Source organism: Hevea brasiliensis, chromosome 15 (assembly GCF_030052815.1).
Source record: "Hevea brasiliensis isolate MT/VB/25A 57/8 chromosome 15, ASM3005281v1, whole genome shotgun sequence".
In the NCBI taxonomy this organism is placed as follows: Eukaryota; Viridiplantae; Streptophyta; class Magnoliopsida; order Malpighiales; family Euphorbiaceae; genus Hevea; species Hevea brasiliensis.
In genome coordinates this window covers 66,859,155-66,883,362 of record NC_079507.1, presented here as the reverse complement: position 1 = coordinate 66,883,362, position 24,208 = coordinate 66,859,155, and the positions used below count along the sequence as shown (strand labels likewise).

Genomic DNA, 24,208 nt, shown 5'->3' with positions numbered 1-24,208 from the left:
AAAGATGGTGGTAGGGAAGTGTTCATTGCGTTGGATGGTTAAAGAATGGATGGTATTGGCAATGGAAAACTTTTTATTTTATTTTATTTTAACATTTTATTATTAAATGAATTTTTTTTTTTTTTTTTCTGAAGATGATGGCAATTAGCAGTAGTCAATATTGAATAATTATCTGCATATTTTTTCTTTTGTCTGTGTTACAGAATTTCCTTGGTTGTGGGTTGGTGTGATTCCTTAAGAAAGCGAAATGGCACATCAAAAACTCCTGCACTGCAGTTGTGATATTTCGCATGAAGAGTAACGCCTAATTCCAACGCTAATATAATTATTATTCTTTTTTTCTAACTAGTAAAATAGGAAACTCATTGGGATAAAGCAAATAATAAAAAGTTGGTTTGCTCCAAATGGATTAAAGGTAAAGTAATCATCGTGGAGCATTTTTTGAGCAAGAATATGCGCTACTTTATTGCAAGAATTAGGAACATGATTGAAATCAATAACATTAATTTGACTTGCAAGTCTAGAAGTATCAGAAAAAAATCCAAGAAAGATCTCAAGGGACAACTCCCCCTTTTGCTCCCAAGATCACCAGTTGCGCATTACCTTCAATGTATTATGGATTGAAAGGCTCGGTTTGCTACAAGGAAAACAACTTCCCGACAAACTAATGATTCCAAAGCTAACGGATCAGATATGCCATGGAATCCGTTTGCAATATCAACCAATCGGAAGATCAGCAGAATTACGGGCTATAGTTTCAATTGCTTCCCTTTGTTGTTGAGTACGAACAGCAGTATCAAAATTAATTTTCAACATAGATGAATGAGGATGAACCCAAGCACTAGGTCAAGGAGAAGCCGGAGGAGGAGGAAGACCTGTTTGTTGATTACAATCAAGAAATTCTTGGAGAGCATTGGAAGTCTTGGATATAACATCTTGAAAAGGCCAATCCACCTTTTCAAAAATCAAAGCATTGCAACTGTTCCAAATGTACCACAGAAATCGACAAGTAGTTTCACTGGATAATTACGATCCTCGTGTTGTTGGATCGCATCATAAAGCTTCATCCACAAATATGAGAGATTGGTATTATGCAACAAAAGAAAATGTACCCGCAAAGGAGAATATAACCAAGCTGCCACTGATTTAGGACATTGGAAGAACAGATGAGGAAGAGTTTCAATAGCTCCACTAGCTTTACACTCCTGACTGATCTCTAGAATTCAGCGATGTAATAAATCCGGACAAGGAAGTCACTCTTAGACTAACTTCCATAAAAAAAAAAATTAGAGTTTGTTAGGAAGATTAATGTTCCACAATTTTCTCCAAAAGGAAGCACTTGTTAGTAGAGTTTGACCATCTAGGTCTGATGTAGAACCCGTAGGCTGCAAAGAATTGAGAAGTATGAGCAACTTGATATCCTGATTTGACATTGCAATTACGATCCCTACTATAATGCGAAATTAATTGATCTTCCCTTCTAAATAAGGCAATAGGGATAGAGAGGATATTTGCCACTTCATTTGAATGGAAATTCTCCTTCAGAGCTTGAATATCCCAAGAGCATTGTGTAAGGTGCATCAAATCCGAAACCCAATTGACTGAAGGGTTATTAGGGAATTTAATTTGTGATTGTCAAGGGAAAGATTTTGGAATCCAACACTCATGCTTACATAGCACAGATTTACCATCACCAATTCTCCATCCAGTGCCCTTTTGGAGGATGTCTCTACCCCACATAATACGTTGCCAGCCAAAAGAACTATTAGCACCGAAAGTAGCATTCATGAAGGAAGTAAAAGGAAAGTATTTATCTTTAAGGACTCTCGCCAATAAAGAGTGAGGTTTAAAGATTAATCTCCAACATTGTTTTGTTAAGAGAGCTTGGTTAAAGTCTTGCAAATCTTTGAACCTCAATCTTCCTCTCCTTTTAGAATTACACATTTGCTTCCATGAGTTCCAGTGAAGTTTTCTTTCATTTGCTCTTTCACCCCACCAAAAGTTAGCTACCATTCTATTGATAACTTGACATAAGGTAATAGGAAGCCTAAAACATCCCATAGCATAAATGGGGATAGCTTGAGTTACAGCTTAAATGAGAATTTCCTTACCATCTTTAGATAACAATTTCTCTTTCCAGCTAGTAGTCTTGTTTTGAATTCTCTCTTTGATTAAAGCCAATGCATTCTTTCTGGATCTAGGAATATGAGAGGGCAATCCCGAAAATTTATCTTGTCTTGATAAATTATGAATATAGAGAATAGAAGTTATGTTGAATTTCACATCAGCGCGCAGGAGTGTTCTTGCTAAATATTAATTAAGGCAAACTTGTCAAGATTAATAACTTGACCATTTACTGCTACATACGCTAATCTAATTATTAACTCATCGTAATAAGGTGTCTTGTCTTGTATAGTCACTTTGTTCTATACTTTCTTTGTTTTTACTTTGTTCTTTTCACTATATATTAGATTATAATTTATCAATTCATCTAATGGTAGTTATTAAGAAAATAATTTTTTTACTTTTTAAAAAACAAAGTTACAGTAGAATTTCCCTTATGCTCTCCTCCTCAGAATTGTTATTTTTTAAAAAAAGAAAAATCAATTTAGTTCTACTTTTGTACTTGTTAAAACTTTAAAAAATTGTCAAAGAGGAGGGGGATTACGTATTATGTGATAAACTGCTAATTCCATGGATTCTTTCATTTGTTTTGATTCTTTATTTTTGCTCTGTTTGAAAATTTCCTATAAACACGTGGGCGCAATTTGGGGGGCTGAAATAACAAATTCTTGGAACCACACGGAGTAAAATTTATTTATTTTCTTCTATACCATGTTCTTATACGAAAGCCAAACAGTACATAAATTGACATCTTATTTCTCATGTGCACAAACAAATATCCAATCAATTACACCTTTGAAATTCCCATTTGAAACCACTGAGCTCAAGGTGTTAAAATCATAGAGAAAGCAAGAGCCCCCCCCCCCCAAAAAAAAAAAAAAAATAAAACAATCAAAAAAGAAAAAAAAGAAAGAAAAAATAGTGAAACTGCATATAATGCAACACCACTTAGTATATTAAAATAAGAGATGAAGCAAAGAATGCTCCAATGCAACCAGTGAAACTAATGAGTGTGGAAGAAGCTGCACTCGGTGGCTGGCCTGTAGGAGATGGAGTTGGGTTTATCTCAACTGTTCCTGTAGGAGGAGCCTCCTCGCCAGCAGGTGCAGGAGATGAAGCTGCGCTTGTTACATTTGTGTTGGAGGAATGATTGCTTCTGTCTGCCAAAACAATTACCACCATCTTCTCACTCTTAAGACAATTTTCTTTGTTTCCACTAATGAAGTAGAAAGGCCCTGATCGATTGAACGTGAAGACTGTGTGACCATCGTTGAAGGTGGCAAGAGCTGCTGTTGTAGTGCAATTGTCATAGTCTTCCTTGGTTACCTGAAGCACTGAATCTTGGTCTGGCTTGTACACAAACACTGCAGTTTCACACCCATATATGAATGGATCAAGTAAATTTTTTACACTATTAAGATGATTTTAATATATAAAAAGGGGCGTCCTCGATGCACGAGACTTCCAGCTGCTTTGTGATGATCTATCATATTTTAAGATATAAATGTTATAAACATCAACTTACATAGGGAGTCTCCGATTTGAAATCTGGTTCTTTCTGCCCACTGATTGTAGTTGTATGCACTGGCATTGCCGCTGACAGTCCAGCCCTTATCTCCTCCAACCGTGAATTGGGTTGCATTACCTTTCTGAAACAACAGCATTAGACAAAAGAGGCCCAACACATGTAAGGCTTTGAGCTGGTAATTCGATCTTGAAATGGTTTCAGCAGCCATTGAAAAAGAGTGGGAAGTGTTACAGACAAAATCAGAAACTCAGTTTTTGGATGGAGTTGGGAGATGTGACTATAATGATATGATGTCGAGGGATTTTGTAGGCCAAGTTTGCATGAGCTTTACAAGCTGTGGCAATGAAGCTTCTGCTTCCTTTTCTTTTATTCTCTTTTCTTTGGATTTCTTAGCCTGTAGTGCAAAGTATATGTTCACAGCTTTTACAATCCAAGATTGTGTTATTCTTGCTTCTTTTTAACATATTTAACGCTAACTTGGCCCTTAGGTAAATACTTTACTTTGACTATTATCAAGAATATTCATGTCTTCTGCTCAGGGATAATCTAATTACATGTGCTGTATTATTCATATAAGCCTTTGTTCACACCAAGATCATGCCTACGACTAATTTGCTATATTATTCAGTGAAATTTCCTCACAAGTAGCCCCCTCTAGAGTGAACCCAATTTCTATTGATCTGAATGATTTTCAGTCGGGGAGAAATGAGATATCACGATTTAAAATATTGCAAATACTCTGATTATTAATCCAATCATAAACTAAGATTATAAGTAAATCTAGGGCAATATCAAATCGGCAAGACATTTTTACTCCCTTGGTTGCTCCGCCACAAAATCTCTTTTTCTATTTCTTCATTTCGCTATTATTATTATTATTATTATTATTATTTTGGTATTAATAGTCAAAGTTATTCTCGAACCAGCTTTCTCAAAATAAAGGAAAAGAAAGTGAAAAATGAAATATAAACGATTAATCAATTAAGCCTTGTTGAGGACTTGCTTAAAAATAAGAAATAGATAAATATCCTGAAGTAAGGTTTGATCCGAAATTTTGTAAGTATTTAATTTCAAAAGAAAAAAAAGAGAAAACTTGAAATGATTGAGATTTCTTTAGAGATTAGGTGTAGTTACCTACTAGTTTATGATTTGACATGCACAGAATGAAAACTTTATTCTTGATTTTATAATAATTTTTATAAAAGCTTTAATAGGTCCTTTCTCTGAATAATTTTAAAAGTGCACTCTCTCATATTAGCTTGATACATTTAGGATAAATAATTTTAGAATACACTGTAACAAAATTGAACATGATTAATAAGGAAGAGGAATCTCAATTTTAACAACCAGACTAAACTACTTTGGATTTCTTCATTTCCTACATTAATATATAACTAGACACACACTCTTATTCATCTCACTTAATTTTAATTATCATGGCTTTTTTGTTTCCCATTTCTGTTTTGGCTATAAGCTGAGGCACCCAAAAAACTTTGACATATGTTCACGCACTATTTATGCGCAAAACAACGACGCATAAGACTGTTGACTGAAGTCTGAAGATTGAAATTCAGCAGGCAGCTTCATCATTTCTCTCAATCACCTCATTTTTCGCTAGTGCTTGGCTATTTTTGGGGGAGAACGCTTAGATATCTGGCGTATAAAGAATATAATGGAAGTAGATCCTTCGCTTCTGCCCTGCTGCTTGAAATCTATATTAATATTAATTGAAGTGACAGATAAGAAACTTGTAGACTCATAATTTCAGGAAATTGACACAAATTTCTCAGGGACTATCAGTGATGAGTATCATTTGGTGCAACTTCATAAGAAATTAGGACAAATACATGCGGATGGCAGGTCCAAATGAAGCCCAAGTTAGAATTTACACCCGTCCAGAAAGGCCCAAAACCAGGCCCACCAAGCGAGTTAATTTCAATATCCATTCTATTTTTGTTGATGAACATGAAATTAAAAATTATAAAAAATATTATGTTTTTGTCTTAAAAAAATCAGAAATATATATTATATATTTAAACTTTTGAGATTAAAGTTGACATATTGAGTGATCAATTAACTTTTTGTTTGAGCCATGATTGCCATCACCATTGTCATCATGGGCAGAAATCACCTTTCCTCTAACTCTATGCCTTTAGCACTGATTTTCTTTTAAAAAAAAAAACCCCACTTATTTTTCTTGATTTTGAAAACTACCGAATTGTGATTTTATCTATAAAAAAATTAAAAAAACTTTTTTTAAAAGTAAAACTTAAGATAAAATAATATAATTAATATGTTATTTAGTTCGACAGTCTTATAATTTAAATTCTCATAATGATTAAATCAGTAGTGTGAAATTAATTTTAAGACAAATTTTATTTACAAAATTAAGTATTTAAATTTGAAAATTATTATTATTAAAAAAATTTTATCTAAATATTACTCTTATCAGGGTATAAAAAATCACATAATTAAAATAAAAAATTTAAGTTGATTTATTATTTTTCAAATATGATTGAATTGAAATATAATTAAAAATGTATGTGTATTATATGCATTAAACATCAATTTTTAATTTAAGTAATCAAATTTATAATATCTAATTTTCAGGCTATTGAAATTAAATCATGGTAATGTATTAATTTTTTTATTTAAAAAATATCAAAATTTAATTTATAATTCTTTATATTATTATGAAATAAGGTTTTTGTACTCATTCAAAACCATTGACATTTTCCTTCTGAAGACCAGAAGGGGTCATGTGGTCCCGCAATCCTTCTAATACTTATTATTATGGTGGTGACTGCGTCAGGGTCAATTCAACCCTTACTTCTTCTGGACCCCACTTAACTACTTCCAGCTATTCTATGTCCATCAACCACCACCTATCTACCTCTCCACAACTGACCGCGCGTCCTCTCCACGTTCCTCCGCATGCTGGACGGATATTTTGCGCTTCTTGTTTCCCGCGAAAACTGGCGGACAGGTAAAAAATTCCCCTGATCACGCGCTATTCTCGTTTGGAATTTACAGTAAAAATAGATCATTAAAAAAAAAAAGAAAAATAAAAATTTATCAATAAAATGAAAAATTCCATTAATATTATTTTTTAGAAAATCCATAAATAACGACCAGATTCTTCAAAGCATCGGTAAATCTCACGATCAACGGTTATGAAAAGTTAAGAAATAAGCTGAAATTAAAATAAAAAAAAATAAGGAAAGAGGAAAAAAAAAACCGTTAATTACCTAATTATAATATTATTGTTGAAAACCCAAAAAAAAAAGAAAATAGAAAAAAAAATAAAAAAAAGAGAAAACAGCTTTCTTCAATTTTCTCTTCTTATTACCGGTTTTCTTACTTTCAAGTTGACGCTAATTTTTCTTGTTGGGAGATTTGGTCCCCTTTGAACCTTCCGATTCTTACATATTTCCCTAATTTTGAGGGGTCTGTTCAGCTCTGGGAGCTGCGTGTTAAGGGTTTTTGGAAGCTTTTTTTTTTTTTTTGTAAATGTGGGGCTCTGGAGAACCTGCTGATTCTTACTACGCTGTCCGGCCTGAGTGCACGGATGTTGCGAAAAGCCGATTCAAAATCAGGGTATGCTTTTTCCTTTTCTTGATTTGGAAAAATGCTTTGTAATTTACTTGTTCTTGGCTTTATTTTGAGATTTTTGATAAGTACCCATTTTATTAGCTTGGATCCATTATTTAGGGCTTATTTGCTTATGGCTTTATTTTGATATTTGATAAGCACCCATTTTGTTAATTTGGATAAATATAGCATCCATGGAGTTGATTTGGATCAGCCTTGCACAAAATGGTGAACATGGCTTACCAATTGTGGATAAATTGTGCAACTGAATTTGTGGATGTGGAGTTGAAACAGTGTTTTTTTTTTGGCAAAAAAACAAAGTTATTTAGAACATTGCAATATGGTTAAGAATATGCATCGGGATATTATCGTACGACTGGAGATTGTATATGACTTATGTATCCATATTTATTTTGTTTTTTTATAATTTAATAGAATTATGTTCATTTGCATTTCGGTCTAGTCCTATAAAATTAAGCATAATCATATAATTCTAAAAATGAACAAGTAATTTAGATACACGATGTATCTAAATGTGTATGACAATGCAATTAAGATTTAGGGAAAGAAACAAAAAGTACCATGTGATTTGGATTATTTCAAGTAGAATCTCGTAATTTTAGTTTTGACAAATTAGTACTAGCCCGTTAGCAAAGAAAGTCCAAACACCCTAATGCTGTTAATGGCTGCTGACGTGTTGAGTAGAAATATAGAGTTACATCAGCAGCTGTTAATGGTTTTAGGGTTTTTGAACCTTTTTTGCTAATAGACTTAATCATAGGCCAGTGATTTTACAAACCCCATGCCATGGAATCCTACTTGAAAAAGACCTAAGCCACAAGGTACTTTTTTTACTTTGCCCTAAGAGTTATAATTAAATTATTGATGATCAAGCTTCATGCGAGCTTTATTTATTTGTGTTAGGGACCTAGTGATGAGATTAGATGACTAAAAAGGAGACGATTTTTTCAGCAGTAATAGTTGGTATGCATCTATAATGAGCGTGAAATCTGGCATTCAGACAATTTCTTGCCTGCTGTTGCTAAACATATCTGGACATATATGTAAGATTGCTTTCTTAGTGTGTAACATATCTGGACATATACGGCAAATTGGTGCACAATCAGGTTCAATGTATAGACTTCAGCTTGCATCGCCTATTTATAACTTAAATGCATTGCTTGTTATTGCAATAACTGAAGCTTCTTTCATGATCTACATACACAGGCTGGTAAAACATTAAGTGCAAGAAAATGGCAGACTGCTTTTTCTCCAGAAGGGCATCTAGATATAGGCAAGACTCTAAGTCGAATCCAGCGTGGGGTAAGTGCATATCTGAATGGAATCTTATGATCAATCTGTAAGATTTAAAGCTCAAGATAAAGTCTCTCTCTCTCTTTCTTCTCCCTTTTCTTGTGTACTTAGGGGATCCATCCATCGATTAGAGGAGAAGTTTGGGAAATTTTACTCAGTTGTTATGATCCAAAGAGTACATTTGACGAACGAGAACAGATACGCCAGCGTAGAAGGTAGTCCATTTGTACTAATTTATATGAGTCATACATAGTGGAGAAAAAAGGAGGGAAGGATGAGAATTTTTATTTAGATTGTCACTTCCAGTAATTTCATTTATTACATTCATTTGTTATGGCCATTGTGATTTATAATCCTCTGACAGCACCAAGATAATTGCAGTTGAAAATAAACTTGCTATGATATTTTTACAATCATGACAGTGACTCCTCTTTGGACTTGACTCTATTGCCCATATTACCATCTAGACGAACATAAGTTGTGTAGTTTGATTTCTGGCTTTGAAGTTGCTGTCTGCAAATTATATTAAGGGTTTCATTGGCATGTATGGAATATAATTTGGTAGTATTTGGCACTTGTAGCATGCTATGCTAATTTTAGTTGAATTCTATGGCTACCTTTGTGCACAAGAGTTTAAACTTCTGCCATGCCCTTCTCACCTTAGGAGATATTTATGAGTTGTTCTTATGTTATGCCCTCAGGACACAATATGCTAGGTGGAAGGAAGAGTGCTGTGAAATATTTCCTGTCGTTGGAAGTGGCCGGTTTATTACAGCAGCTGTTATCACTGAAGATGGTCAGCCCATTCAGCATCCATTAGTAATTTTAGAGACAAATCAAGACAAAGGCTCAGCTTTACCTTCTGAAGATGGTAATTCTGCTGATTCATCAGATGCAGAAGCCATTGCTACTACTTCAGAAATTATCAAAAAGCTCATTAATCGCGGTCCTTTGGACAAGAAAGTAATCCAGTGGTTGCTTACTTTACATCAAATAGGTTGGTGAAATTTTGATACTTGAATGCACATTTCTCTTTTTATTCACAAACTCCATTCTCATGCTGCCAATAAGCAAGACCGTTCTTTTTCTTCCCTTGTTTTTTTGTAATAACATGAGAAGGATTTGCACCAACTGTTTTTATCCTTAAACCAATCATTAATTATTAATTAGCATGAGTGTTTTCTGGTTCATCTGAAATGCACATATATTTATTGCCTTGAGATTGTGGCCTTTGCATTATTATTGCACGGTCTCAAAAAGCTTCATTCCAATAGTCACCTTTTAAGCAGAAAATATCTCTCTCTCTTTCACCTGGGATACCATGTTTTGTGTTAAAATGTTCATTGTGCTTATTGGTTCTTATTCATGTTGATGTGTAAACCGTGGAGCATCAATTTCTTTCATTGTTATATATAGAGTTGTGTGTATGCACACCTGCTCACGTGCATGTCCAACTGTTAGTTCAGCTTCTTAAAACTTCTTTGGTTTTATAACAGCATATTTCTAATACAATTATTGATTTTGTAATTTTTCGGCAAATTATGACTCTTTCTGCTTGGATTAATATATATTAGGTCTAGATGTAGTTCGAACTGACAGGACATTGGTTTTCTATGAGAAGCAAGAAAACTTGTCAAAACTTTGGGATATTCTTGCTGTTTATGCCTGGATTGATACAGATGTTGGCTACTGTCAAGGTGGGTGATCAATTGAAATTTCCTTTGTTATGAAAAGCCCAAATGATGAGATGGTTGATATGCTAGAATTTTGTTCAATTCAGTTATGTCAATCTTTGACGATTCTCAATTTCCTTTGGCTCTTCCATTCTGCTTTCAAAGTATTCAATCTGGGACTGTGGCATGGATACCTTCATATGTATGTTTGACCTGATAAAATGATAGGGAGATGTCAGTTCATCACCATTTTAGAAAGTTAATACTGAGCATTTGTAGGCTATCGTAATAGCATAACCTGCAACTAACAAGATGTGCTTCATGGGAATGGCAGTGTGAAAAAGCATTGACTCCTATCCTCTTAGCATGTTACATACTTATAGAAGTTTGATCTTAAATGGTGAAATGATAATTTTTTTTCATGCACAATCACCCAAGTTGGAAGTACAGTTGACCATGGATTCTATTAATCACACAGAATGCTTCTATCATGGCATGAGAGTATTAGTCTATTAGAGAAACAATAAGAAGTTTCAAACCGATAAGATCAAGAAATAGTCAATAAGTATTTGAGTGGGAAGTTTACATGTAGATGGTAATGGTCTGGTTGTATCTCTTTTTGAATATGTTTGTCTGCATTGCTTCCTCTGAGTTGCTGAAGGTAATAGTAATTATGGTTCTATCAGTGCAATGATTTGAAACATCTCTGAATGTTAACTTTATGGTATTCAGGGATGAGTGACCTTTGTTCCCCCATGATAATGCTTCTTGAAGATGAAGCAGATGCATTTTGGTGCTTTGAACGTTTGATGCGTAGATTGGTACTTCTCTAATTTTCATTGTTGTTTCCAATTTTTCATTTAAAGAATGATTGTTTGGAGTATCGTTGTTTTTGTGTATAGTAAACTTGCTTTGCTTGCCATTCTTGTTCAAGTCGCTACAGCAACAAAGTTAAGAATAAGATTAATTTCAATTTTATTGTTTGAAATTTCATCTTCGTATTTTGGGAGTTGTTTGAACAGTTCTTGTACAATAATTGAAATTGCAATTTATTCATAGCTGATTTGTACCCTTACCCTTCCTGATTTTCCAACTTCCTTTAATGGTTACAAGGAGGCCTCAAGTGCTTTTTGGAACTTCCGTTTCAATAAAGCATATCAAATCATTTAGAATTTCCATGGATTTATTACATTGCCTTGTTTTTATTAATACTTGTAGGCTTTGTTTCTCCAATTCCTAATGGCTTTTTCCTTTTCCAATGATATTCTGTGGGGATCTATGATATCCCATATTTTATTTGATATTCTTGTGCTGATTGGAAATAGATATATTAGTTTTCTTTCTATTATTTTTATATGGCCAATAGTACAATGGTTCTATTGGTGCTTCCATAGCTCTAGCTTCATTTTTCTTTTTCTATTTGATTTTCAGTTCTTATGATTTTTCTTATTTGAATTTTAAAGCGAGGAAATTTCAGATGCACTGACAGCTCTGTTGGGGTGGAGACACAACTTAGTAGTTTAGCTGCAATTACTCAAGTTATTGATCCAAAACTACATCAGCATTTAGGTATTCCCTTGGATTACAACTTTTTCCATTCTGTATTTTTAAGTCAGCCTCTATGTTATATGCAGATTAATGATTGATTGCTAGATTGTCTCAGTTTGAGCTAGTGCATTATATTGGTTTGTCATTTTGAACTTTTTGCTTTTTATCAAAAGAAGATATAGGTTATCCAATAGAAGGGGAAAAAAAAGGAACTATTATTTACCTTAGAGTTTCAAATGTAGATGATGAAAAAGCCTGACTATCACCATATGTTGGGTTTGTTGCACAAGACAGAAAGAGAATAAAAAAGGGGCGGCATCCCCAGTACACAAAGCTTGCCAGTTTGTAGGCAATAAGGGAGAGAGTAACAGGATAAAATTTCCATAAATTAGTTTTCTGTGGAGTGTGATTGCTTCTCTTAAGCTTAAGGTGGCTTATTGGGTTGCTGTCAGATTATATGCAAATTGAGAATTCTGGGTTTTAGGGTAAAGTGGGAGACATTTCTGTGTTACGGTAAGTTTAACCCATTAAATCCCGGACAAATTGAATATCTTGGAAGCAATTTTTTATCCTATTATATGTGTAAGAAAGGAAAAAATTGTTAGAAAATTCCCTAATATTTTTTTGAATTTAGAGAATGTGATACAAACGAGGAAAAGGTGGAATTACAGCCTATCTCTAGGTGTCCATTTGAACATGTTTTTTTGTCTTTGTCAAAGTGCAGTTCCATTTTGATATCCAATAACCAACTTACGTGGCTTTCTCTGTTAGGTGGCAGTTCCTCAGCAATGATTCCTTAGCATTTGACAATAATTTCAGATATCCTGTGATTTCATATTTTGCATCACTTGTCATGTGATACTTATTCATGTTTACCTTCTGTATTTCTCGATTTGTTCTCAAAAATAAAATAACAAGAAATCTATCTTTTGATCTTGTACCACAGATGCACTTGGTGGAGGTGATTATTTATTTGCCTTTAGGATGCTTATGGTTTTATTCCGCCGAGAATTCTCTTTTTGTGACTCACTCTACCTCTGGGAGGTACAATAATCGTACTTCTCTAAAACCCTTATGATCAAGTACTTTCTGGATTAACTGAAATAAACAAAACTTAAATTCTAATTTCATAGATGTTGTGCTTACTCCTTGGAATAGTTCCTAAAGTTGATGAAATGCGTGCATATTCCATAGAAGACTATGTATTAATCTCAATCTTGCTGTTCAGCTCCAAGCTGCGGATTTTATTCATGTCATTTGAATGAATGACTTTGAAGGCTAAATTTTAGTTTCTTGCAGAAATCTGTCTGGCCAACTTTCTGTTCTGAATATGGGTTCTGGACTTCAAAATTTGCACGAGCCTGTTAATAGGTTGACACGTCCCCATCTTTCCTAATTGATTCCAAGTGGAATTCATAGATGAGCACAATGCTTACTCAAGAACTGAAAGCAAAGGCCTATCTTGAATAGGGTTAGACAAGGGTTTATTTTATGGGATGGTAGGAACGAAGGAGAGTTGATGTAAGTCGATATGGCTGTGAATATACAGCAAGTCCTGATGCCTCAATGGCTTATGCATTGCAGTTTTTTATTTGTCATTGTTGCTTCTTTTATGGTCTGTTTACTTTTCATGTTTATGCATCTTTATGTCTAACTATAAAAGCATCGAGTTTTTGATGGAATCGGCAATTCTGTATTTGCCTTCCTGCATTCTCAGCTTAAGACTAGTTACTCATAATTACTGTTCTTTATTTCTTAATATCCAACAGATGATGTGGGCCCTTGAATACGACCCTGACTTGTTCGATATGTATGAAGAATCTGAATCAGCTAGTAACAAAGCTGAGGGATCTAAAGGAAGAGCCAAGTCATTGCGCCATTATGGGAAATTTGAGAGGGAAAACATGAAAAATGGGGCAGGAAATTCAGAAGCCCCACTTCCCATCTCTGTTTTCCTTGTTGCCAGTGTCTTGAAAAATAAGAGCGCAAAACTGTTGACAGAAGCTCGGGGCTTGGATGATGTTGTTAAGGTCAGCTTAATGAGTTTATTTATTTGGATATGCTTTTGAAGTCTCCAGATTGCTGTCTAGAATGGTTTAGGAAGTGGAGATTGGAGAGCACACAGAAGGATTAAGGAAATATTAGTGGAGAGTGGCAAAGATCACAGACAAACCATGCTTTTGTGGGGATGCAGGGAGGAGGGATGATAGGGATCATAGTGAATACTCCTCCCCCACCCCCCCACCAATACAAAGAAAAGGACATGATAAGAATAGTATCATCTCTTGTATGTGTATGTGTGTCTTAAGATTCAGTCCTAGGAGGCTTAACCCCTTTCTAGTCGCTGCTGTTGTGCATTCTTCTTGTGAATTAGTTTATAATTTCGAAATCCCTGAAGTGTTAATAGGTATCTGAAAGTCCAGATCAGATGTTTGTGTGGCAATCTATGGACAAGGTATTATGCCCATGCAAGTCATACTTCAACTCCTACTTGGCCAACAGCCCAACACGAATAATGCTTGTAGAATTTTTAACACGAAACTTGGACTTGCATGTGTTATATGTTTGTAGTGGGACCAGGTGACTGAGAACATAAAATCATAAGCATTTGGTAAATCATAGTTACATTTAAGATAGCATTTAGTGCATCCTCATCTTACTCCTTTGTTGTGAATATCTGTTGTTATTATACTATGCTTTGCAGATACTGAATGACATGACTGGAAATTTAGATGCCAAAAAAGCATGCAGCAGCGCAATGAAACTTCACAAGAAATATTTAAAAAAGGTTCTTCTCTTACCTTGGCGTGGTGCCATAAATGATTAAATGTTGCAAATCTGCAGTGAACCACATATACATGTAAAGAAAGTAGGAGAAAGTAAATAGTCATTGTAGTATGGCATATTAAAAATATTTTGGTTTGCGTTTTATCTATATATTATATACTCAAGGGGAAAAAATATTGAAAACACTTGAACACCATAAGTGTGGATGACTTCTGGAGGTGAGTGGTGTATCTCAAAAATATGAGAACAACTTCAATAACAGTCTCCACCCTATTCATTTTGGGGGTCATATTTAAGATTTTGCTACATTAATCTGTCCTGCACTGTAGATATTTCTTCTTCTTCTTCTTCTTTTTCTTTTTCTTTTTTTTTTTCTTTTATCATTCTTTTGGTTATTCCTTAAAACTCATTTTTAATTTGTTGCTACTGCAGGCCAAGAAGACGTAGTATATGATGAAAGACATGATTTTTTTTTTTTTGCTGTGGTCGGGAAAAATAGGATGCTGGTGCATTCTGTATCTTGATTTGGCTAGTGATGATAACTTTAGTTCCACAAAAATCTTTGCTTGGAGATTACAGAATTGTACAATCCGTTAAACCTGCAAAATGGTGCTATAGAAAGGAAATTGTTGCATGTGAAAATAAATCTATTCCTCATTGGTTGTGAATCAAAATTAAACATCCTTATTCTTTGGGAGTTCCTACACAATTCCATGTTGTATTACATGTGTTCTTGTTTACAATCATCCAATGAAATAGAAAGAAAAATATTTTGCTTGTTTTGTATCAATGTGACTTGATATCTATTGAGGAGCTACTACCAATCAAAATGTTTATTCTATGGCAAATTTTCATGGGTTCCAAAACTGATGCTACCGTTCTAATTACGGCAAAGCCTTTTCTCTTTCTTGAGATTACAGAGACCAACACAATCTCTAGTAAAGCCAGAATTTCATTAAGACCTTTACGAAATATAGCAATCCATATAAATTTGTCAAATAGAATAAGACTGTTTGAATTACAGTACAAAATCGTCTCATATAAGCCCACTTTTGGCAGGTTAAATTTTCAAGACGAATTTGGCAAACCAGAAACATTTTAGAAAATTTTATAACGAGAAAATAATAAAAGATTTATTTTGAAAACAATTCATACCTTAAGGTTTTCTTCACGATTACCTCAAAATAATTATCAAGTTGCGATTTAGTAATTGAAAAGAAATTCAAACACGCATATGTATTTTTAAAATTAAATTAAATCATTATAGAATTATGAGAATTAACATTCTAATTTTATATATTTCTTGGGTTGTGTTTATTGACCAATATTACCCATATATATACACATGCTTAGCCATAAATCCATATTATAAGACGACGACATGACAAAGAACAGTTGCTTGATTAAGAACAAAAATTTCAAATTTAGTTCTCTACCCCATTTAGAATACAAAAGGTACTATCAGAATGAACATAATTTGTTAGGGAAAACCAAATCATCTCAAAACTATTCTGTAAATCTTCCCATGTCCAACCCACTGCATTCTCTTCCTATGTATGGAGAGTGATACAGTCATCCTCTGTTTCTCTCTCTTTTTCTACGTCTCGAAATGTACTGATATATGTAATTATCTCTACTTGCTCCATCTGAAATGTACGGTTCAAGCTGCGGTTATCTCCTCCATATTGCTGATCTCCTCAATAAACTGTGCTTTTCCCTCCAAATCTATGAACTGGTTAGACTTGCTCGCTAGATGTGATATGCTAACCCTCCCTTGACGCTTAATATAGTCAGCGACAGCTTTCATCTCTTCCTGTGATATGTATATATATTTTCCTCTATCATCCATGACACCAGAAAGTCGCCCTATATGAAAAGTAAATCCAAAGTAAAATGTCTCTCCAAGAATGTTGACAAGTACCACTCTCAACTTGAAAACTATGCTGCAGAGATGTATATTTTACTTCTATGTTGAAAAATGACAAGGTAAATACAAAAATCATCCTATGCTGAATTTATGAGGGTTAAACCAGAATTAGACAACAAAAAAGAACACTATAGCTTCCAATGATAATGGCAGACTAATAGTTTTCATTCTTTTGCAGAGTTACTTCCAAAGGTGAAACTAAAATTAGGCAGTAGATTATAATTGATATCCAAAAGAGTTATTTCCCAAGATGAAATTAAAACTAGGTGGGAGATTATACTTGATATCCAAACATCATAATCCATATAAGCTAAAGAAAAGATTCGAGTTTTGCTTTATACAGGACAGTGGAATTTTTGTCTCTTTAGCTGCAATAAGTTGCAACAAACCTTATAGAATGGTCAAAACATAATAATAAAAAAAAAAGAAGAAAAAGACAAAGAAGAAGATTGGTATGACACGTACCCATACTTTCCAAGGAGGTTATCCGATTTATGCATTCCTGAATTAGCCAAAAGTGCATGAAAATTAGGAAGCAAATATTTCCATTAACCAGAGCAATGAGACTAAAAATTTGAAGGACTAGGGGAAAATGAAATCAGTTCCACCATTGTTCAACTTGATTCAATACAATTGCTCAAACTAATGAAATTCAACATGTAGATTCTATGTTACTAATGCATCCTGAAGGAGGGAATAAGTGGTAGAAAAGGAGGAAGGCAAAAGAAAAAAGAAGCGAAAGGGGGAGGGGCAGGCATACAAGTTAGAGAATACCTGAGTCCTCAACTTGAATTCTGCAGCAAGATCTTCTAAGGGAACACATTTTTGTTTCTGCAAGATGACATTAAACAAAAAGCATTAAAAGGTTCAGCACAATAACAATATGGACTTGGAACCTTTACCATTACCAACATATTTGTAGATTCTAAGTATAACATTATATAAAATTGCAGTCATATGCATTTAAGATGCTTTTAAATGCTTGTTAAAATAATTCACATCAGGTAGACATTCATTTGCTAGATTGAAATGAAGAAACAGAAAATAATTTCCGCACAAGATTTAACTAGTGTCAGGAAAAATCAAGTGATATAATGTTAAACAAAAAAATCCCTGATGGTAAGAATCAAATATGGATTACAACTTTACAGTACCTTTATGTATTCCACAAACTCAGATAGCAAATCTTGATTTCCATCTTGCACTTCATTTTCTGTTGTTCCTTCAGCATCAACTGAAAACTCCCCTTTCCATTTCTCGAACTCTAATGCAGCTGCTTCCTCCTCTTTGGCCTTTCGAGCCTTGGCTTCTTCTTCCTATATGAATCATGAACAATTCCATTAACCAATAACTCAAATTGTGAATACCTTAAATACCACAAGAAGGAAAGAGGACCAACCCACCAGCATGCGCTCCCGTGCTTCATGCTCTTCATCCTTCCTCCTACGCATTTCTGCATAGCGGTCTTGTTTAGTCTGCCTTGATTCACGTGCAGCTTCTTCAGCCTTCACAACAACCATGTCCAATTCAGTAGAGCAAAGTACTGACATCCCAAAAAGGAATATGAACAAAGGGTAATTATTAAAAACAAAAAGCAGATGGACCATGAAATTAATGCAAGGAGCAACTACACACAAAACAAAAAATAAATAAAAAAGATAAAATACAATAAAATCATTTTGACTTCAATACTTTTCAGATTCTCATTTGTTTTTAATTAGGATGTGAAGCTACTGACGACTCTTTGCATCTTCAAGGGAGCTTAAATTTAACACAAAAATACTTTCCTTAAAAAGCTTAAGCTGAAGAAGAATTTCATTTCACTTATATGTAATGATTTGTCTCTAGTTATAAACACACAATGCGTGAAACAGAATAAGGGAATACAGATGGAAGACCAGATAATATATATATAACCTGTCTTTGAGCTTCCCGCTCTTGCCGTTTCTTCTCTTTCTTGGTTGATGCTTTGGCCTCATAATCTTCACCCACAACAGCTTCATTGTCAGTTTCATCAACAGTGTCTGTGTCCAGAATTGCAATTATGAAAGAAATAATTAATATCAATTGTCTAAATTCCCAGAGGATAATCGATGTAATAAAAGGAAAATGTACAGTTTATGAAAGAAATACTGCTGTAAAAGCATAATTTTGATTCAAGAAATATCAGCAGATGTGCCTATATCCTACAAGTGTACATAAATAGATGAAGAGCAAGCAAAAAAAAAAAAAAAATTAAGATCTTAGTGCAATATAGATAAAATGTTTGAGATAATCAAAGATAGTATTTAGAAAATTACCACAGGCAATATGAAAAAAGACAAAAAACCCTCCATTACTAGAGAAAGTTACTGCATAACATAAAATTAGCAATATGAAGTGGCATTCTAGGCCAATTGACAGGGCTCAAAGGGGTTGCTTTATATAATTCAGCTTCTATTGGGAGAAAAGCACTTACAACAGCCTTCTGAATTGTTTGGTTTTGCAATTCTAGCATTGTGTGCATGGGGGTGGGTGGGTGGGTGGGTGTAAACAAATCCAACATTCAGCTAGCAATGCATGATTAATAAAAATAAATGAATAATATTTAAAGCAATTTCCAAAGCACTCAGCCTAAAGCCCTCATTTATTCCTTGATGTTTATGTGCAATATATTTTTCAATAACTAAATTCTCATGGCTATCCTAATCTAAATATGGCCATCAGTCCTAACTGCTCCCCCGTTTCCATTCTGCTGTTAACACAAATTGCACTTCAATAAGCCAAAAAAGCCATACACATCATAATACCATCTAAGTAACTCTTAACAATTTTCACGCATATTTTTCCTTGCCTCAGTTTTGTACACAAAAGATATGCAAACAACAGACCCCGTAAACTTATATAACCAATGCTCATGAACATACACCAGGAATATTTGCACTAAGGTCCGTCGTCATGGTAAGCATTCCATAAACTAAATGGGGAAAACAATCTATTTTGCTAGAAGGGAACAACACAATAAGTCTCCAAAATTGCATGAAAAATATCATATAGTTAGGACCTAAAATCAACTAAAAACAGAACACGGCAAACCTTCTACGGTTGCTTCCGCAGCTCTTGATGAACTAGCTCCAGCAATTGGTCTTCGACGCATTCGCCGAGCACCAGTGGCGCGCACCACAGTTTCCCGCTGCCGAACCTGAAATACATCCTCGTACTTGGATAACCAAAGCATAGCTAGAGGTTTAAAATTCAAAATTTCAACTAATCACATACTCCCAACACAAAATGTTCCAAAAATCTAGATCTCGAGCCAACAACAAAAATCCGATACTCTCTAAAGAAGGAAGACTGGAGACAGACCTGAGGGTCTTCTTGATGTTCATCAGGTGATCGAGAATCCTGACGATGCTTCCATAAATATAATGGAATTAGCGCAACAACAAGAAGCATAGAAAGGATTGCAACAAATAACTCCTCCATCTTTCAATCCTTTCCTGCCACAAAAAAAAAAAAGGAATTTTAAACGACGAGCAGAGCAAAAATTTGACTGTAAGTCGTACAAATTTGGAATCCGTTTGGTGGCTGATTGAAAAGAGGTTATCAATTTCATTTTCCAGGAAAGCCATTTCACCAATGATTTTCTCGGCAACAGAACACAAAGTGAGGTTATGGATGGTTTGTGAGCAATAAAATAAAGTGGGAACGAACCTGTTGAATGTTGATCCTATAACAGCTTGAAGAAATTTTTCCCAGAAAAAAAGGAACTTTGAAGCATTAACGCCAGCAGGACGACAAGATACGACGTCGTTTATCTCTTGTACACGGTTAATTGGGCTTGGGTTTGCGACCTTGGATTACCAAGTTTCCCGATTCCAGGGTCTGTTTATGCACATGAATGAGAAACCATTTATATTTTTCTTTTTCCAGTTTTATTTTACATTTTCAATTTTCATTTTTTAGTAAAAAAATTCTTTTTAATTAATTAATATTTTTTTTATTTCATTAGAAAACAGGATAAATTATGTTTTGGGAAAATTTTCCCTTTCTGATTTTTAACATTATTTTTTTAAAATAATTTGAAGTTTTATTGACACTCAAATAAAATATCATACTTTATGTAATATCAAAATAATGATACATTTAGATATCCATTAATGATTAAACACTCATAAATTTTGTAAAAACAAAAGCTAATTCATAATTTATTATTGTAAAATAATCATAAAAAAAAAGCATAAAACAATTTGAGAGAAGAACTAAGAGACTTAAAAATTAGAGATTGAAATGAGTCATGAAAATTGATGCAATAAATAATAATAATATCTTTTGGAGTTGGTGAACCCAAAAGTTATTTTAGTAAACATTGCTTGTGGAAAATGAGTTGTGGCAACTACAATATTGATATTTGTTTCCACCATCACAGAGAGTCCAAATTTGATGCCCTGCTATTTTGAATGTTTTGTCCATATCCATGTCCATCCCATCCCTTGCACATGCTCCCTGCAACTCCATCATTTACTTGTTTGCCATTCTTGTGCTCTTTTTTCCCAATTATTTAACTATTTTATACTCTCCTCTGCCATACCATATGCTAGATTTAACATCAGGTGACGTTTTCCACCGTCCCTTTGTCTGGGTCCAATATGTGGTCAAATTTTGCCTTTCAGTACCATTTACGCAAATACTTGCAGATTAGTATCTTTATCTCCCAATTAATTTGAGTTTTTATAAAAAAAAGTATAAATAAGCTAAGATTAGCAATGCAATTATTACAAATCAAAGAGGTTAATTAGGTTATTGGGTTGGTAATTAAAGATGGAACCTTTTCCAAATCATAAAATGACAAACACGGGGCATTAAATAGCTCCTCATACAACATTATTTAATAAGAAAAGGACAGCCTGAAACTGAGAGAGTAGCACATGTTTTTCTTCAATTATAGTCCTTCAGTGTAAGAAACTCCAGTAGAACTTAGCCATGCTCCCCCTTGTATCAACTCTGCAACAGTAAATTTCCTGGCCTCATTTGGATCTGTAATCACATGGTAACTAGGCCACTTCACTCGCTTGCTAGTGCCTGCGCCTGGCCCCCTATTTGCATACTCACCATAATACAAAGTCCTTAATGCAAAATCCCCATTCCACTCTGCCCAACCTGCAGGATCAATATGCCCACCAATGTGAGACTGCATCACCACGGTCCTCGAATACTCTTTCCATGGCCTACCAAGATATGTAGGGAAGGAATTTTGTACTAATTCAAGGTCAGGGCTTGCAATAATGTTACAGTCCTGGATTGATGTTCCAGTGTTTTGATTTGGGTCTATACGACCCTGTGCAGTGACCATGTTCTTCTGTTTTGCCATAGGCTTTCGAGCGATAATTTGGCATTTTTGGAGAACAACAGCTGCATTACCAAATATGAAGTCAATTGTTCCAGTTATGGAGCAATCTCTATAGAACTGTCGATAGTTATGTGCATAGAGAGTGTCTTGGAATGCATCTATAAGGCAACGGTTAATGACAGATTGATCTGCACTAACACGAAGTGCTACAGCCTGGTGCTTCTGTGGTCCTGCTGTGTTCTGGACCCAAATGTCTTGTAGTATGAATCCGTCCCCTGCAACAGCTGCATACAGAACAATAATATTTTAAGTGATCTTTTGAAGAAATGACTAACATTTTTCACTCCAGAAAGACCATAACAACAGAGATTAAAGCAAAGAACTGGTGGATAGTAATTGAAGTAGAAGATGATTACCAAGGGTTGCTGATTTGAAGGTTGTTGATCCATCCACCACATTGAGGCTACCAGTAATGATGGTCAAGTCCATACCATCACCCACAATCATTACATTCTTCTTCTTCTTCCCAACATCCACATTCTCCTTGTAAGTTCCTCTCTTCACATATATCACATACCGGCTTTTACTCTTATCAGGAGCTGATGCCACAGCTTCTTGAATTGTTCTGTAGTTCCCACTCCCATCTTGTGCCACCACCACATTGGCCTGAATATTGCTCGATGAACTTTCTATAAGTTTTCGATCCCTGGCCAAGATCCATGATGGAAATCCCCCATTTAATGGCCGGAGATTATCATCCTTCTCAGAGGCTGAAAGACTAGCAAGAACTGCTAGAGATATTCTTGTTTTGGATATCAAATCTTGGAGCAGTAGTTTCATGGATGGTTGGGCTTTATGGGCAATCTCATCGAAGCAAGTAACATGGTTAGTGAGTACACCACTAAGCCATGTCTGTGCATCAACAGAGTGGGTGCTCCAGTTGGCTGCAGAAGATAGTATATAATTGACACGATCAATAGACAAGTCCATCAGCTCCAAACAATCAGCTAGAGCTGCTTGATCCTTCTGATCCTTGCCCTGGAAGTTCATACCTGCGGCAGCAGCTTCCATTGTCATACTTATTTGTGAGAGAGATTTTACCAGAAAAATCTTCAGTAGATTGATGCCATTTGATTCTTGTACTACTCCATTATCTGTGACAGCTTCAGATATCAGTAGTAAACATGCTTGAGGATCATGGGCTTGATCACATAGATGCTCAAGAAAAGATGGATCAGAGTGGTAGCCAACTTTGATCAAATGGGGAGCAAGAAAAACACAAGAGAATGCAATTGCAAAGAGAGAAAGGAAGAAGACAAGGATCTTGGAGCTAGAAGTGGAATTAGTGGAAGAGTTCATAAAGGGTTGATGACTATTGGAAGCCATGATGAAGCATATAGATCTGGTTATTGTTTCTCTGCAAGTATATATAATACCCTTATATGCATAGTCCTATGCAAATCACTGTTTCGGTGACCGGTGTCAGTCAGAACAATTAAGAGGATTAGGACCATATTTAAGTCACCTAGAAAAGCCCTGAATAAAAATTAATAGTGATTACCAGAAGGTTAAATACAGATCAGAAAAATAGAACATAAAAGATTAAATTAACCAGAGTCACAGCGATGAGTGACTATACTGGAAAGTGACTGCGAAGTCAACTGTAACCCTAAATTCATACGGGACATTATGACACCATAGGCTTAAGAAAAATTGCGAAGCTAGGGGAAATGTAAAAATCACAGAAAAAGGTAGAGAAGCAGATCAAATAATTATATAAGGGTTCCGAAAGAAATACTGAATTAGTAAATCGGATCAGACTGGCGAGGTGCAAATTGGTCAATTCACCTCTAGAGGTGACTCACGATCTAACTGTCCAATAAAATTAGAAAAATAAAAATTTTGAAATATAGAATTAAATTAAAGAACTATGGAAAAACTAAGGAAAAAGAAAAAAAAAAGAAAAGAAATTGAATTAATGACATCATCCAAATGACCTCACCCATAACATCATAAATGAATTTTATTTAATTAAAATTTGACTAAGTCAATTACAAGAGATAAAAACAAAGAAAAATAAAAAGAAAACAAATTTTTTTGCCCTCATCTTCAACCCTGCCGTCCACCTCTCCCCTCTCTTTCATTTTTTTTATTCCACCATTGTTATATATTTTCAAGCTTTTAAAGCTTGATTTTGTCTTCTAAACCCTAACCAAACTCCATAGAAAACCTCTAATTAACCCTAGATTGGAAGTTTGGGAGAAGAAAAGTGAAGAAATTGGAGAAGAATTTAAAGATTGGAAAGCTCAAGTAAAAGTAAGTTAATCAAATCTCTTCCTTTAGTTTAAGTGCTTGAAATTGAGTTTATGATGATGAATTTACATTAA

The 24,208-nt window shown here is 34.6% G+C and overlaps 4 protein-coding genes across 6 annotated transcripts; 1 reads left to right on the top strand and 3 right to left on the bottom strand.

Annotated features, from left to right (window-relative positions):
• Positions 1 to 3,000: 3,000 nt before the first annotated feature.
• Positions 3,001 to 3,944, bottom strand: LOC110668809 (early nodulin-like protein 9). Its single transcript, XM_021830192.2, has 2 exons — positions 3,650 to 3,944; positions 3,001 to 3,488 (listed from the first exon to the last, which is right to left on the bottom strand). Exons 1-2 carry the CDS (start codon positions 3,858 to 3,860, stop codon positions 3,073 to 3,075), a joined length of 627 nt encoding a protein of 208 aa, XP_021685884.2. The 5' UTR covers positions 3,861 to 3,944; the 3' UTR covers positions 3,001 to 3,072.
• Positions 3,945 to 6,954: 3,010 nt separating this feature from the next.
• On the top strand, positions 6,955 to 15,355 carry LOC110668806 (rab GTPase-activating protein 22). 3 transcript variants are annotated; one of them, XM_021830180.2, is made up of 11 exons: positions 6,958 to 7,249; positions 8,471 to 8,566; positions 8,669 to 8,772; positions 9,259 to 9,554; positions 10,132 to 10,254; positions 10,963 to 11,051; positions 11,694 to 11,799; positions 12,725 to 12,822; positions 13,548 to 13,808; positions 14,483 to 14,566; positions 14,998 to 15,355. In XM_021830180.2, exons 1-11 carry the CDS (start codon positions 7,163 to 7,165, stop codon positions 15,010 to 15,012), a joined length of 1,359 nt encoding a protein of 452 aa, XP_021685872.2. In that variant the 5' UTR covers positions 6,958 to 7,162; the 3' UTR covers positions 15,013 to 15,355. The 3 variants fall into 3 exon arrangements, with proteins under 3 accessions (XP_021685874.2, XP_021685873.2, XP_021685872.2); XM_021830181.2 differs by lacking the exon at positions 10,132 to 10,254 and having other exon boundaries at positions 6,957 to 7,249; XM_021830182.2 differs by lacking the exons at positions 11,694 to 11,799; positions 12,725 to 12,822 and having other exon boundaries at positions 6,955 to 7,249.
• A 592-nt stretch (positions 15,356 to 15,947) lies between these two features.
• LOC110668817 (DDRGK domain-containing protein 1) lies at positions 15,948 to 20,346 on the bottom strand. The gene is made up of 9 exons (XM_021830202.2): positions 20,186 to 20,346; positions 19,838 to 19,971; positions 19,568 to 19,673; positions 18,410 to 18,516; positions 17,896 to 17,997; positions 17,647 to 17,808; positions 17,267 to 17,323; positions 16,958 to 16,994; positions 15,948 to 16,431 (listed from the first exon to the last, which is right to left on the bottom strand). Exons 2-9 carry the CDS (start codon positions 19,955 to 19,957, stop codon positions 16,226 to 16,228), a joined length of 897 nt encoding a protein of 298 aa, XP_021685894.2. The 5' UTR covers positions 19,958 to 19,971; positions 20,186 to 20,346; the 3' UTR covers positions 15,948 to 16,225.
• Positions 20,347 to 21,243: 897 nt separating this feature from the next.
• On the bottom strand, positions 21,244 to 23,270 carry LOC110668811 (pectinesterase). The gene is made up of 2 exons (XM_021830195.2): positions 22,238 to 23,270; positions 21,244 to 22,105 (listed from the first exon to the last, which is right to left on the bottom strand). Exons 1-2 carry the CDS (start codon positions 23,205 to 23,207, stop codon positions 21,414 to 21,416), a joined length of 1,662 nt encoding a protein of 553 aa, XP_021685887.2. The 5' UTR covers positions 23,208 to 23,270; the 3' UTR covers positions 21,244 to 21,413.
• Between the last annotated feature and the right edge of the window lie 938 nt (positions 23,271 to 24,208).

Excerpts from the sequence above, each read along its gene's own strand:
- LOC110668811 (XM_021830195.2), bottom strand. The coding sequence starts at position 23,207 with ATGGCTTCCAATAGTCATCAACCCTTTATGAACTCTTCCACTAATTCC. Across the intron at positions 22,106-22,237 it reads CTTCAAATCAGCAACCCTTG|CTGTTGCAGGGGACGGATTC; the intron begins GTAATCATCTTC and ends TTCTGTATGCAG.
- LOC110668809 (XM_021830192.2), bottom strand. The coding sequence starts at position 3,860 with ATGGCTGCTGAAACCATTTCAAGATCGAATTACCAGCTCAAAGCCTTA. Across the intron at positions 3,489-3,649 it reads TCAAATCGGAGACTCCCTAT|TGTTTGTGTACAAGCCAGAC; the intron begins GTAAGTTGATGT and ends GTGAAACTGCAG.
- LOC110668806 (XM_021830180.2), top strand. The coding sequence starts at position 7,163 with ATGTGGGGCTCTGGAGAACCTGCTGATTCTTACTACGCTGTCCGGCCT. Across the intron at positions 8,567-8,668 it reads TAAGTCGAATCCAGCGTGGG|GGGATCCATCCATCGATTAG; the intron begins GTAAGTGCATAT and ends TTGTGTACTTAG. Across the intron at positions 10,255-10,962 it reads AGATGTTGGCTACTGTCAAG|GGATGAGTGACCTTTGTTCC; the intron begins GTGGGTGATCAA and ends TATGGTATTCAG.
- LOC110668817 (XM_021830202.2), bottom strand. The coding sequence starts at position 19,957 with ATGGAGGAGTTATTTGTTGCAATCCTTTCTATGCTTCTTGTTGTTGCG. Across the intron at positions 17,809-17,895 it reads AAGCACGGGAGCGCATGCTG|GAAGAAGAAGCCAAGGCTCG; the intron begins GTGGGTTGGTCC and ends TGATTCATATAG. Across the intron at positions 16,995-17,266 it reads AATTCAAGTTGAGGACTCAG|GAATGCATAAATCGGATAAC; the intron begins GTATTCTCTAAC and ends TGGCTAATTCAG.